Genomic DNA, 13,672 nt, shown 5'->3' with positions numbered 1-13,672 from the left:
CTTCTGTCAGAGTAAGCTATAAATGCTGAAAATCTGTTTAGAGGAGAATGGCAGAAGTAAGGATTTCTCCAACCTCTTTTTCTGACCTGGTAACGAACTCTTAAACAACAACTAGATTATCATGACTCTGCAGGCTTGCTGGGTACTAGTGTGTCAGAGACTTAGTGACTGGCTGCCAGGATCAGTCCTGGCAAGATTCTCTTGAATTCTTTTTGGATTAAGGTTGCTATAATTTCCACATCCAGTCACTAAGGGTTTCATGGGGCAGTCATTTTTAGCATGACCAGAAGTTGTGGTGTCTGAGTTTATGAAGTTCTCAGAAAGGTACTATGGGATCTGTGAATTAAATAATCTTCTCTGCTGACTCTGTAAAGTGCAAGGTAGTTTTTCAGGTCGGCTTAAGACAACTCAGTCTAGTACAGGAGAGGAAGTCAGCAGTCTTCTAAAGCTTCGACACAGATTATGCACATTTTACCTGCAAGCTTGCTCTCTGGAGGTGGTTCTTTCTCATATATTTTGAGGTAGATCTTCAAATATTGAAGAACTCCTTACTTCCTCTGGATTATTTTCTTCTCTTAGCTCATATCTCTTGTAACTGGATACATTTAAAAATCAAGATCAGTGCATCTTTGAACCTAAAACCACATGTAAGGACACAAACATCTTTTAGGGATGGTAAAAATGGAAATGTTGTTTTACAAAGGGCTAAGTATAATTTATTAAGAGAATCCTGGTAGAAGTTTTCTTGGATTGAAGTAGGATTTGCCTTCTTGTTTCCTTTGGCAGATGGTCTGCATTCCCCTGTTGTCATTTTGGCCTTGCTATACAAGAATACTGAAGTAGCACAGTGCATGCAAAGCTAGTGGGACCAGTCCTTATTTATGAAGTATTAGTTTTTCTTCATGACACAGTAAAGCTGGAAAAATAATAGGAGTGACGTGGTTGTTTTTCCAGCATGAATTATTTTCTGCAGAGAAAGACAAAGTTTGCAGCGCTGCAAAGGTATGTGGACTACTCTGCCTTCATATGGAGAGCCTTTAATTTTGATGAAGCAGCTCTTCAAAATACAGAATGCCTTGCCAGAAAACAAACAAACAAAAGCCCAACAACAAACCAAACAAAACAAAATAAACCACACACAAAACAGTGCAAACATGGGTCTGTAAGTTCACACTTTGTGTAATTAATTACTTTTCCCCCATTACAGTTTCTGACTTCTGCACACGTGCACGCTTTATCACTTGTTTATAAAGAAGAAACACAGGAAAGGGAGAACAAAGTGTATATGGAGTGGTGGTTTTATAAATAAGATTTTTCTTCTCTGTTTTTCAGATTCAGTATTGCATAAACATGGGTGCATTTTTGGATAAACCAAAAACTGAAAAACATAATGCTCATGGTGCAGGAAATGGCTTGCGTTATGGCCTCAGCAGTATGCAGGGATGGAGAGTGGAAATGGAAGATGCTCACACAGCTGTTGTAGGTATTCCCCACGGCTTAGAGGACTGGTCCTTTTTTGCTGTCTATGATGGTCACGCAGGATCTCGTGTGGCAAATTATTGCTCCACGCACTTGTTAGAACACATCACTAACAATGAAGACTTTAGGGCGACAGAAAAACCTGGATCTGCTCTTGAACCTTCAGTGGAAAATGTCAAGAGTGGAATCAGAACTGGCTTTTTGAAAATTGACGAGTATATGCGCAATTTCTCAGACCTCAGAAATGGAATGGACAGAAGTGGCTCAACAGCAGTGGGAGTTTTGATTTCACCTGAGCATGTGTACTTTATCAATTGTGGTGATTCACGGGCTGTTCTCTATAGGAATGGACAAGTCTGTTTTTCAACACAGGATCACAAACCTTGCAACCCAAGGGAGAAGGAGCGAATCCAGAATGCAGGAGGCAGTGTAATGATTCAGCGTGTTAATGGTTCATTGGCAGTTTCTCGAGCTCTGGGGGACTATGACTACAAATGTGTTGACGGTAAAGGCCCTACAGAACAACTTGTTTCTCCAGAGCCTGAGGTTTGTGAGATTTTAAGGGCAGATGAAGATGAATTTATCATCTTGGCTTGTGATGGAATCTGGGATGTAATGAGCAATGAAGAGCTCTGTGAATTTGTTAAGTCTAGACTTGAAGTATCAGATGACCTGGAAAAAGTGTGCAATTGGGTAGTGGACGCTTGTTTACATAAGGTAGGTAACTTTTTTCTCCAAGCAGCTGTTCTAAAATGATCTTCTCTTTAGATGGGTATGATGTTATCAGCAGTTCCTGGCCTACTCTTCCTCTTCTCTCTCTTCCTTCCCTCAAACCTCTGTATCCATTCAACTGTATATCCTTGCTGAAGAATATACAGCCTCATCCTTTGTGCCTGGAGAGGGGATAGCAATTTCAAAACCAAAGATTTCTTTTCTTAAATAACACTTCCATATAGGTTCAGCTCTAAACTATATTTCCAAATACAAAATTTTGAAAACTAATAAATTCTGTGTGAGATATTTTGGAGTCATTATTTTTTGGTCATTCAAGTTGGGCAGTGTTCATATCCTTTGCATAAAAGTCATTGTACCATTTCCTCATCAAGGTATGGTTTGTCTGTCATCTGAAGCAATGTCCTCAGCTCATTGTTGTAGCTTAGATGGAGAAGCACTTCTTTTGCACCTGAGCTTGCTTGTACTCCTCAAATTTAGAATTTGTTTGGAGCAACTACAGGTCAGTCTAGAAGTGTTTTGTAGGTATGCTATTATCAGAATTTCCTGAAAAGTGCAATTCCTGTTGGTGCAAATATGGTTCCTTCATTAGGCCACATACCAAACTTAACATATTGAGGAAAACATGAAAATTCAGTATTCTAACACTAAAGGGTAAGTTATTTTTTTCAGAAATAGAGTTGTATTCCGGCATATGCCATACAATGTGTGATTGGTTTAAATGCCATGGCTTTTCTAACCAAGCACTTGATCAGCCTTGTTAAAGGATACTCACTCTAATATACCTTCAGTAAAACTGAGCCCTGACCTCATATTTATTTTATAAAGTCAGATCCTGGTGTCTGCAATAAGATCTTAATTTCAAACCAGGAGTTTAAATTATGGTTCTGCTGGATCTCCTTAGACACTGTTTTTAAATTTGTCTTTGGATTGTAATGGTTTAATTTTAAATATGAGCAGGAAAGTGGTATCAGAACTTACTGGTGAAAAACTGTCATTAAAATTCATACCTGAAAAAGCTGTTGGCTCAGGTTGCTGAGCACATGACAGTCTGTAATGTCAGCTTGGCCATACTAAATGAATTAGCATTTTGTACTTCAACATGCTACATATGATGCAGGTGCATTCTGATAAAAAGACTTGCGATGGAGCCAATGTCTTATGTGAATGCTTTTGAACTGAAGTAAAGTAGTAGCTGGAGCTAGCTATTCTAGTAATCTAGGATAAGTATTCTGCATGCCACTGTGCAACATGAGTTGTTTTTTAACTTGGCTTAAGGTAACATTATATGACTGTTTAATTTCTGACCTATTTTCTTGATATTATTTTTAAACTGTTGACATGTAAATAAGTCCATTAAACTTTAACACTAAGAATAATACAATATAAATCAGCAAAATTTTGGCAAGTAGTTTAGTTGGGAAACTTAGAGGGTCTTATTAATAAAAATACAGTTTTATTGCAAGGTTTCTGTTTTTTTTCCAGGTCTATCTGTAGTACCATATTCGGAACAAGTAAAAATGTGACTAGAATAGAAAAATGAAAAATAAGACTAAAGACCCTAACTCTTCTTTTTTCTTTGTCATGTAGGGGAGTCGTGATAACATGAGTATTGTACTAGTGTGTTTTTCAAATGCTCCTAAGGTCTCAGATGAGGCAGTGAAAAAAGATGCTGAGTTGGATAAGTACTTGGAATCACGGGTTGAAGGTAAGAAATCCATTTTGTTTGGTAGAAATGCTGTCATGGCCTTCTTGAGCTTGGAAAACAAAAGCCATGAAAGCCATCATGCCATTATGTGTTGGGTCAGATTCAGGCCTGATTACAACTCTCAATTTTTATGTGTGAGGAAGAATGTTTTAAGACATGTGGTTAGTTTATCCTGGTGTTCTGCAAGCTTTTTCTAAATATAAGCTTGAGATTTTTAATTCTGTCTTCACAGGTCAAAATGCAACCACTGACCTTGCAGAGCATTATATCAGTGAAGTGAATTGTGATATTGTTAATGTCTTGCTTATAAAATATTACGAGATGCTTGTGGTATTTGGTCGCCTTTTTGTGACAGTTTTGACAAATAGAAAAAGCTGCATTGAGTTTTTATGAAGGGACAAGTTACTCATCTAATTGTCCAGGCTTTTTTAACTGCTTTTTTTTTAACATAGCTGTTAGTTATTTATCACACTGAGAACTTTTTTTTGTTAAGCCAGCTTTTGCAAAAACTTAACAGAATATAAATGATCAAAATACTTACGAATGCAAGAGCCCTTTGGATTCTGAATCCTCACTGGTGTGTGTGTATGTGTGAATAAAAACAATATAATCATCTAGAACTTTCATGGAGGACTAAACTTAATTTCTAACCAGTTTCATTTAGTCACTGATTTGATAACACTTATCCAAGAGTTTGAATGCATCTTCTTCCCTGAAGCAGAAGCAGTTACAGGAAACTTAGCTTGACTCAGAATGAAAGGCTTGCCCTTGTGTATTTATTCCTTTTCTGCAGTGTTCTTAATGTAAGAAAAACTGACGTCTCAAGCGGGCTTTCAAACTGTTTCTTCTAATTTAAAATCTTTTATCACTGGTTAGGGCTGTTCTGAAGTCTGATAACTGCTATATGTAGTGGCCTGCCAGTCTCTTCAGTCTCTTAATTATGCTAGTGATCGAGGTACAGCCCAGTTTTGGTAGGACTGACTGAAGTTCAGGGCTGATGCTGAAAGCTTGTGGTTTTTGTAATATTGTTCTTAATGTTGGCACAGGGTTTTTGCAGAAGCAACCCAGGCATGAAAATAACAGAATTCTTGGAACAGTTTGTCTTGCTGTTACAAATGTTGCTAGGATAATGCTGTGAAGTAGCATCGTTGGGAGAGAAGCAGTCATCAGAGGTTTTGAAAGCTTTGTTGTTGGGATTCTTTAAACTTCAGTAATCTCATCAGAAGAGTCACCCACTGTCACCCACTTACGGTGATGCAGTTTATTAACCCATTTGTTGGAGCTACTAGTTACAGCAACAGTATTCAAGGAAAGGAAGGGGTTTACTGAAGAGAAAGCTAGTTGAGATAACTTGTACACTTTTTTGGCTTGTTTCAGCCCTGGACTAGAATATTCACTAGATCCAAGTTGAACTGTGCTTCATGAAGAGGTGATCCCTTTGTAGATGATAATGGGTTGTATAGCCTCCTTAGATGTATTTGTTCCAGGTGCTGAGACCAGTGGTTTTGCTTTATACTCTAGTATTGCTGTCCTGATGGTATGTCTCTGTTCATATTGAAAAAATGTGATATTGGCAGTCTAAAGGACTGTTCAGCAGAGTTCTGTGAAAGTAATTTAAATCTGGGTGTCAAAATGCTTGCGACTTTGCAGGTCAGAATCTCCATGAAGCTGCCATCTTCAGACTGTAACAAGGTCTCAGTCACATAAATCACAGCCCTGGCCACTGACTGCCTGAGCTGGAGCATTTTTTTATGAAAGAAGGTGTGACTGACCAAATTTTCTTAACGTGGATCCGGAAACTTTCCAGGTGCCTAAGCATGATGAGAATTACTAATGTGGTACTCAAGCGCTATCACATAGGAGATACATGTCACTTCTGTTTTTCCTCTTGGTTTTGGTTTATTTGAATATCTGAGACACCCACTGGCTTTTTAACATGCTGTAATGGGTACTGAAAGAACTGATTGGATATACTTCTACTAGAAAGTAGTTCATATCCAAATAAGTACCATTAGGTATAACTGAGAATTAATCTGTAGATCTGAGATCAGGAACCTTCTGAGAGCGTACAACAGCAAAAATTCCACAGCTAACCATTCACAACTTTTGTTAACAATGATTCAGTGTAAAATGCAACAGTGACATGGAAATGTACATGCTGCCACTGTAACTTGCTGTGGACACCTGTTAGTTTTACCATTTTATTATCAAAAATTCTCAAACTTATTTTAATGCGACAAATGATGCTGTGTATTTTACCACTTTTTCATCAGTGTGAAACAACAGTGAAAATCGTTCTTTATGTGGATACCTTTTTTTATTGCACTTTTAGGCAAATGAGATAAACTTAAGTGTTTTTTGTGTTTGCATCAGTGTCTCAGTAATCTAAGATAGTTGATGTAACAAAGCTTAATTTTTAGATACACGTAAGAATGCCTTCAGGCCACAATACAATTTATCTCTGAATGTACTAGTGTTGTGTGTGGTGCCTTTCCGTCTTGTTTAAATGTGTTCTGAGTTGAAACAGCTTGTATTTTTGTAGTTTCTGTTGAGATCAGAGAGAGCTAATGGTCACTTCAAATGTGAACTCCAGGCACGGTTCTCAGAACTTGGCTTCCATCCCAGGCTTCCTAGATGACACTAGTTAAGATAAATACCTATTATCTTCCTATGTCTGAGTACACAAGCTGTTAATAGGCTCTGGGAGAGAGCCAGGAGTTACCTTCGCTGCCAGCAGTCAGGTGTGCACTCAGTGCTCACCTGTCAGTATTCCCAGCTTATGGTGCCTCCTCTCTCAGTTAGCGAATATGGAAAAAATTGATGGAACTGCAGTGGATTTTATTGCTTTCATAAGTGAGGGTTAAGAAGATTAATAGAAAAGCTGCCAAATCACTTCTGATCAGAGTGACTGGATTAACTGAGAATGACGTAGGAAGCACTAGTTGCTAGTAACAGTGCAATGTTGTAGCATAACTGAGTTTCTACTTTAAGGTATCAAATTAACTTCTTAGCAGAAATTTATTTTAGCTACTTTGTCGTGTTTAACAAATACGACACGCACCAAAACAAGCGGAGAGTTTGTAGTCTGAACTGATGCAGAGCCATTCCGAATGTAACACAAAGGTTGTTAAGTTTAAGTGCACCAGAGAAGTCAGTTGCTCCAAATCCTAGACTTCTGTTGGTTCAGCTCTTCTTGATTTCTTTTAATGTGTTTTTCTTTTCTGCATGACTTCTCTGTGTCATTCTGTGTTCTGCTAATTGGATGGAGTGCAAGGCCTTTAAATGTCAAGTATTTAGCAAGGAATGAAAGTTAGCATACTTGAGTAAATTCTGTCTAGAAGTGGAAAAAATAAAGGAAACAGACTTCAGAAGAACTTAAAATATTTACCTATCTTCTAACAAATTTCTGTGTTCGGAACAAATTCTGTCATTTTGACAGTATCCTTAAAAAAAAAGTTGTTGGACTGCAGATTTTTACCTTACCTATGTGCCTTGCATGTTATTAGTTTAGAAATTATAGAGAAGCATGAACAAATTGTTTCAAACCACTAAGCAGCATAGAGAATATTGTATAGAAAGATGTTGAATTATTTTTAAAAGTGGTCTGTTTAAAAGATTAAGTAGGGAGCAGAAATACTTTGCATTAGAAAAAAAAAAAAAAACCACAAACAAAAAAGCATGATCTTAAGTCTTGCAGTAGTAAAGAAAAGTTTTGTATGGTGGAAACATCTCTTTTGTCAGGAAAAGAGAACTGCCACAGTTAGTTTTGTGTTCATCTTTAGACTAAGTCTGGTCTGGGAAACGTTGCATAAGAGCTGTGCCTGAAAAGTTAAACTACCTTTAATTCTAGAAACGTGAAGCCCGGTAGATGAGTTGTGATGTTGACAATACAGATTTTATCATCTCTTCCAGTTATTTTCAAAGGACAGAAGTTGTATTTCTTTAGATGTATTCTAAATATAGTTTACACTTTAGGATAGTCTTTGGGGAAGCCTATTACAATTTACTTGTCATTTTTGTGTTCCGAGGCTCTTGACTTGGCAAGTGTCTGTGTTCAGTTACAGCAAGTAATTGTACATGGTAAGAATCTGTAGTAGGTTTACTAATGTTTAAAATACCAGACTAGATGATGACTGTTCCTTTTGAAAGACAAATAATGGACTTAGTTCAAGTATTGTGTGCAGCAATGTTTCTTTCTCTGTTAAAGAATTAACAGCTCACAAGTTGCGTGTAGTTGGTTGTTAGCCATTAATTTTATTTATACATGTATTAAAAACATTCTGAAAAAAATCAGCTTGTCTTAGAACTACTGATCTGCAAAGACGTAGATGTCATTAAAAATACCAGCTATGAGTTCTCTTAGTCACTGAAAGATGAGAGTACCTAATTTAAGTCAGGGCAACTTTGGCACTTAGTGAAAAATGCTTTTGGGCTTCCTGAAGCAATTTGAGTTTGATCGATGGTATTTGTTTTCAATGAATGTACACTGTTCAATAAAGTATTTTTTTTCCTGTTCTCTTGTGGACCTGAAATTTAAAGCTGAGTAGACTAACCCATCAAACATTTTAGACAACACGTTTTTTTCACTGCTATGCTTGTGCATTTTAAGCTTTGGCATGAAGAGATGGGTGTTGTTTGCATGCTTTTGTTTGTTTTAAAAACTAAAAATAATACCAAAAAATCTGTATTGAAAAGCAGTTTGATACTTAGGTGCGTAATATTTGTAGACTGTCATTGTACATTCCAAAGTAGAATGCTGAGATCCTGTGTATTTGTACAATGAGTTGAGTTAGTAGGTAGTTCTGTAATATCTTTCCAGAGTTATTAAGACAGAGTTATTGTTTGAATACCAAAACAGAGGGCTTTTTTAAAGAGTTGTTAAAAAACTCAGCAAGTGATAGTTTACAGAGGTGTCTAGTGGAAGAACTGTATCCCAAAACTCTTTTGCTAGTTTGGGTCTTGAGGTTGACAGAATGTGTTTAACTGCATTCCGAAGCTGCCAATTCAAGAGTGTCCTGAAATACTTACGAGGTTGTAGTGAATGGCTTGGGATTGAGTCATTTAGGATGGTGAGCACAGCTGTGCTTGAGTCACTTAATTGGTTCATTTCCAAAGTAATGCAGATGTGTTGGGCAGTAGTTAAATTACCCTAGATCAGTCTTTTCTTACTGCCACTTTCAAATGCTACTTTCTGTTCTCTGTTGTTTTGTGTTTTTTAGAGAGAATAAGCTGAGTCACAGCAAGAGAGAGCTGGGTATGGAAGTAAATTCATTTCTCTGATACATTTCAGATTAAGGATGTATCAGAGGTGTGTGTGGGGGTGAACCAACAACAACCGAACCAACCCATGCTAACCCCGCAAGTCATAAACAGGGGCACATATTAAATAGTCTTAAAAGTAGATACTCAGTACAGTTAGATGGTGCATTTTACATATATGGAGTATTTACTGTATATAAAAGTGAATTGCCATAATCTTATAGCTGGAAATCAAAGGCGATGCTGGAACATAGAAAACTTGTAATGCTGTCTGGTTGGGGCCTTGCATTATATAAAATTGAAATCAAATTTTGTCTGAATTTTCAAAATGCTTATATCTGAGTTAAATGTTAAGCTTTTAAGAGAAAAGTGTTTTAGGAGTAAAGCAGTAGAATAGTAGACTTCATAGTGGACTTTCATGGATTTACATATAATACATTTAATATAATATCAGGAAATTATTCTTTTAAGTAAATTATATTAGCAATACAGATGTAGAAGTTTCTACTATCATGTTATGCACATTCAAGGAAAAAATATTTAGTTGTGGGGTTATTCTTAATATCATAGAGATGAAGGTGAAAACCTCGTAAACGCCTGTAAATCTGTTTCTGAAAACATTTGGTTTCTTTCTCTAGTGGCCTTTGTCAAACAAATCCACAGTGTGTATCTGCTAACTGATGTGTAATGAAAAAAGGTCATGCTTGGTCATTTGCTTTATTCTCGGATTTTCTGTTAGAAAGCTTTTTTTTATTTTTAGGAGAGGGGACATGTTCTGGATGAGATTATTCACCCTAATATCAGGAAAAGTGAAAGAAGATGGTTAGTTCTACCATCCCTGATTTAGCACCTTCTAGATATGGAGAGAAGGTGCTTTTGGCTGAATTCATTGTTCCCTGAGAAGCGTTTATATAGTATAAAGTCAAAGTTTCCAGTACCAAGAAATGACAGCAGTCATTAGTTGTGATTGCTTTAATCTCCTTTTAAGAAGATATAAAAACCTTTTACTTGCATTAATATTTAGTGATTGCTTACTTTGTAGCTTTTCTTATTCTTGCTGTCTACCTTTAGTATAAACAGAACCAGATAAGCTCTTGATACTAAAAGCAGCATATGCATAAGACACCTTTCCTATCAGATGTGGCTCAGCAAAATTATAGTTGTACAATCTGCCTCTAGCTAGGTAGAACTGCATGAAAGGACACAATGTGCAAGAGAACTTTTGGCTGATTTGCGTGAGAATGTGTGTGGAAGAAGTGATCAAAATCTTAAGATTCAAGCCTACATATTGAGCTGTCATTTCCTTTGCTAGCAATGATTTGTTCTTGATGGATGGATGATAATACATATGAAGTTTCATGGAAGAGTGTTCAATGACTTCTAGCGGTAGTATTCCTAGCTTATTCATTGCAGAGATTGTATTGTGCTCATTTAAAATGGGGGCTTAGAAGCATAGTGCCTTATTTGCTACAGCTGTCCCTGATACAGAGGAAGCGAGTGCCTCGCAAGCACTTGCTTGTTTTTAATTGTCCTGAGAAGCCTCAAGAGAGGGTTAAATACCAAGAAACTTGGGATGCAGTGTTTAAAATAGGTAGATGCTTTTCTTCTACCTCCAGAAACTCAAATTGTAGCTGCTTCTGGCTTTAATTGCAGGCTCCAAATTAGGCATTCAGAATACAATCAATTGATTGTGAGATATTTAAGTGATTTGTTTGTCTTTGGATAGTAGCTGAGATACAGACTGACTGAAGTGTTTTTAGGATGATATTTTGAGAGGATTCATTCTTCTTAATTATTCTGTTTTGTAGCTCAGACAAAGAGCTTTCATCTATTAACAGAACAATGTCTAAAGGAAATGGCACTCCATTCCTTAATTTAGCTAATTTTTCAGGAAAAAGATTATTTCTTAAAAATATGTGACACATGCAAACAGTTACAATTTGTAAATAACTTAGTGAATCTTCTTCTGTCATGATAGTAGTTGAATGATTAGAGGCTGATGACTGGAAACTGGTAGTGTTATGCCTGAATGTGCAGCACCTGCTGCACGTTTGCCTTACAGCAGCTTTGATGAATAAGAATTTATGAAGATTGACTTCAGCTTAGGCAATTCTTTTTCAAGGTGGAAGACCTTACTAGCACTGGACTTGTTTTGTGATACTTCTGCTTTGAAAATGGAGTACTGTATTACTAACTATTTGTTGCCAGTTCTATATTGTGTTTTGGCCACTTGAGTGATAATGGGCCATTATGTATGTCTCTTTATTGCATGATGGTCTTAGTGTTTATGGACCGGAGATTCAGGACTTTGAGAATGCAAGGCTTTACTCACAGTGAAGAATGACCGAATTCCTGGGAAGCACTGGCATATGTTTTGTACTTCTGACTATGTTTTCAAACACAATGGGAAGGTAACTGAAACAGACTCTCAGCTGTCATTTGTCTGGAGGGCAACAGGCTGCTCTCTCCAGGATATTTCATCCAGTTCACAGTCTATATCTGACTTTCTCTGGGAGAGAATTGCTAGAAGCACACTGGAAAGGCAGGCTATGGATTTCAGCAGCTCTCTTCCACCATGCAAAGACTGTTCACCTAAAATGTAAAGAATGTTTTCCTGTTTACATGTAACTCTTTCATAATGTCTGTTTTTAAAAGTGGTAGTATCTTATGTTTTCATGTCTTAGGGAATGGGTGGTATTAATTCAGTAATCTAAGGACTTCTTCTGTTTTTAAATTAGAAATTATGGAAAAATCAGGTGAAGAAGGAATGCCTGATCTCGCTCATGTTATTCGTATTTTAACTGCGGAGAATATCCCTAATTTACCACCAGGAGGTGGCTTAGCTGGCAAGTGAGTACAGTACTGGAATTTCTTAAACTGTTTAGTTCACTGAAACAAATACTTCTCTTTAAATGTTTTAAAAATTTCTTATTGTTATGGCTATACTTAGATAAAGTTGGGGTTTATATTATAAGCTAGTTTACTTTTGCACTACATAAACATCTGTTACTGTTCGCATTCTGGAATGGTAAAAGGAAATAGATAGATCATATTCTGGTACATAACATACTAGTTTTCTATTTCCACATGGCCATTTTAAGAAATAAAAAATATTTGTTCTTGGCTTTTTGCTGCTTTATATTCGCTAAGAACTATCAATAATGTAACCAGCCAGAGTATCAAAATACCAGCTCAACTTTCCTGTTGTCATGTTCCTTCCACCACCTAGTGTCCATTTTAAGTTTGGGTCCACACGTGTTTGCTCAGCAAACATTCTCATAAGAAAATTGTTTTTCTTTGTTTAGTCTTAAACTGAATGTTAGATAAGTAAGAATATTGAACTAGGATATGCATTTTAAAACTTGGTTGGAATAAACATTCATAAACATTCTGAAATTACGTTGCTTTTCTGGGGAGACTAATGGTAACACTCTAACAACGTATATTTTTAAGGATTTTAATTAACAGAATTTAGGATTGTGTAGACAATTGTTAATCTAGAATTCCCCAAACAGTGGGACCCATTGCTGCTCCCTGGCATACGTCATGTTGCTTCATTGCATTTTTTCAAAATATGAAGTCTGTCTTCTGAGCATTTGTTTATACGTCTATTTTCATTGTGTGTACTTATTAATGGGCACTGTTTGCCATTATATTTTTTTTCTAGCCTTGAAAGTACCTGTACATTCCTGGCCTTTTCCTCCACTTGTAGAGGCCTTTTCCTCTACTCTTCTTAGTGCCTCCCAGCTGCTAAATGAGTTGGTGTGTTTCATTGTTTTGCTTATTAATAACTGCGTAGTGCACTGCATCATTATTCTGGAACCTTTGCATATAAATTCTATTTTAATTTGTTGTGACCTGTGTTACTTTTTAATAGGCTTAGGTTTAGAATTTGTCTTTTTATGCCTTTCTCTCCATTTTACTTTTTAAAGTCCTGTGTTGCAGAAAACTGACGTCAGGAGGTTTAACTGCCGTTTCTTTTAAGAGGATATCATACAGCATTGAGTGACTTTTTCTTGTCCTTCAAGCTTATAGAAAGTCAGGCAGTGATGTATTTAGTTTACTTGTAGGATTGAGCTCCTGAATGGAAGTTTTGGAAAAGTGTGACTACACAACCCAAACCCACATACTGTGTGACTTAATTTTTTTCATAGCGAGAAAGTGTTCTTGGTCTTGGGATCCTTTATCCTGTGAAGTTACCAGGACATGAAGAATGCACACTCTGTCCTCTATTTGAACTCCAAGACCTGGCTCAAACAGGTTGCAGAAAGAGCTCCTTGGTGGCTGACATCTGTGATTTTTAGCAGCAGTTGTAGTTGCTCATAGTTTTTAGTATGCATTCAGTTCATACAATGTGATGTTACCTTGACTAGACTATGTTTGCAAACCTCAGGAACCTCTGAAGTAGTTCCACTCCTGTATCATCAGCATAAAGATTCAGTTACTTTTCTCTAGGAAAATCTTCTTTCCATGCTGATGGATCCCGTGCAACAG

The 13,672-nt window shown here is 36.8% G+C and overlaps 1 protein-coding gene across 7 annotated transcripts in view; it reads left to right on the top strand.

Annotated features, from left to right (window-relative positions):
* The window catches only part of PPM1B (protein phosphatase, Mg2+/Mn2+ dependent 1B), a 61,081-nt gene that overhangs the window by 35,338 nt on the left and 12,071 nt on the right, over window positions 1-13,672 (top strand). For 6 of the 7 annotated variants that reach the window (XM_080343009.1, XM_080343005.1, XM_080343006.1 and 3 more), the window contains 3 exons: window positions 1,333-2,196; window positions 3,802-3,919; window positions 11,917-12,028. In XM_080343009.1, the coding sequence (XP_080199135.1) occupies window positions 1,333-2,196; window positions 3,802-3,919; window positions 11,917-12,028 (1,094 nt within the window). Of the gene's footprint in view, window positions 1-903; window positions 1,003-1,332; window positions 2,197-3,801; window positions 3,920-11,916; window positions 12,029-13,672 lie in introns of those variants that run through there. The other variant, XM_080343008.1, reaches the window with a different exon arrangement.

The sequence above is a fragment of the Nesoenas mayeri genome (genome assembly GCF_963082525.1).
Source record: "Nesoenas mayeri genome assembly, chromosome: 3".
NCBI lineage: Eukaryota > Metazoa > Chordata > Aves > Columbiformes > Columbidae > Nesoenas > Nesoenas mayeri.
This window is presented reverse-complemented; position numbering and strand designations above follow the sequence as displayed.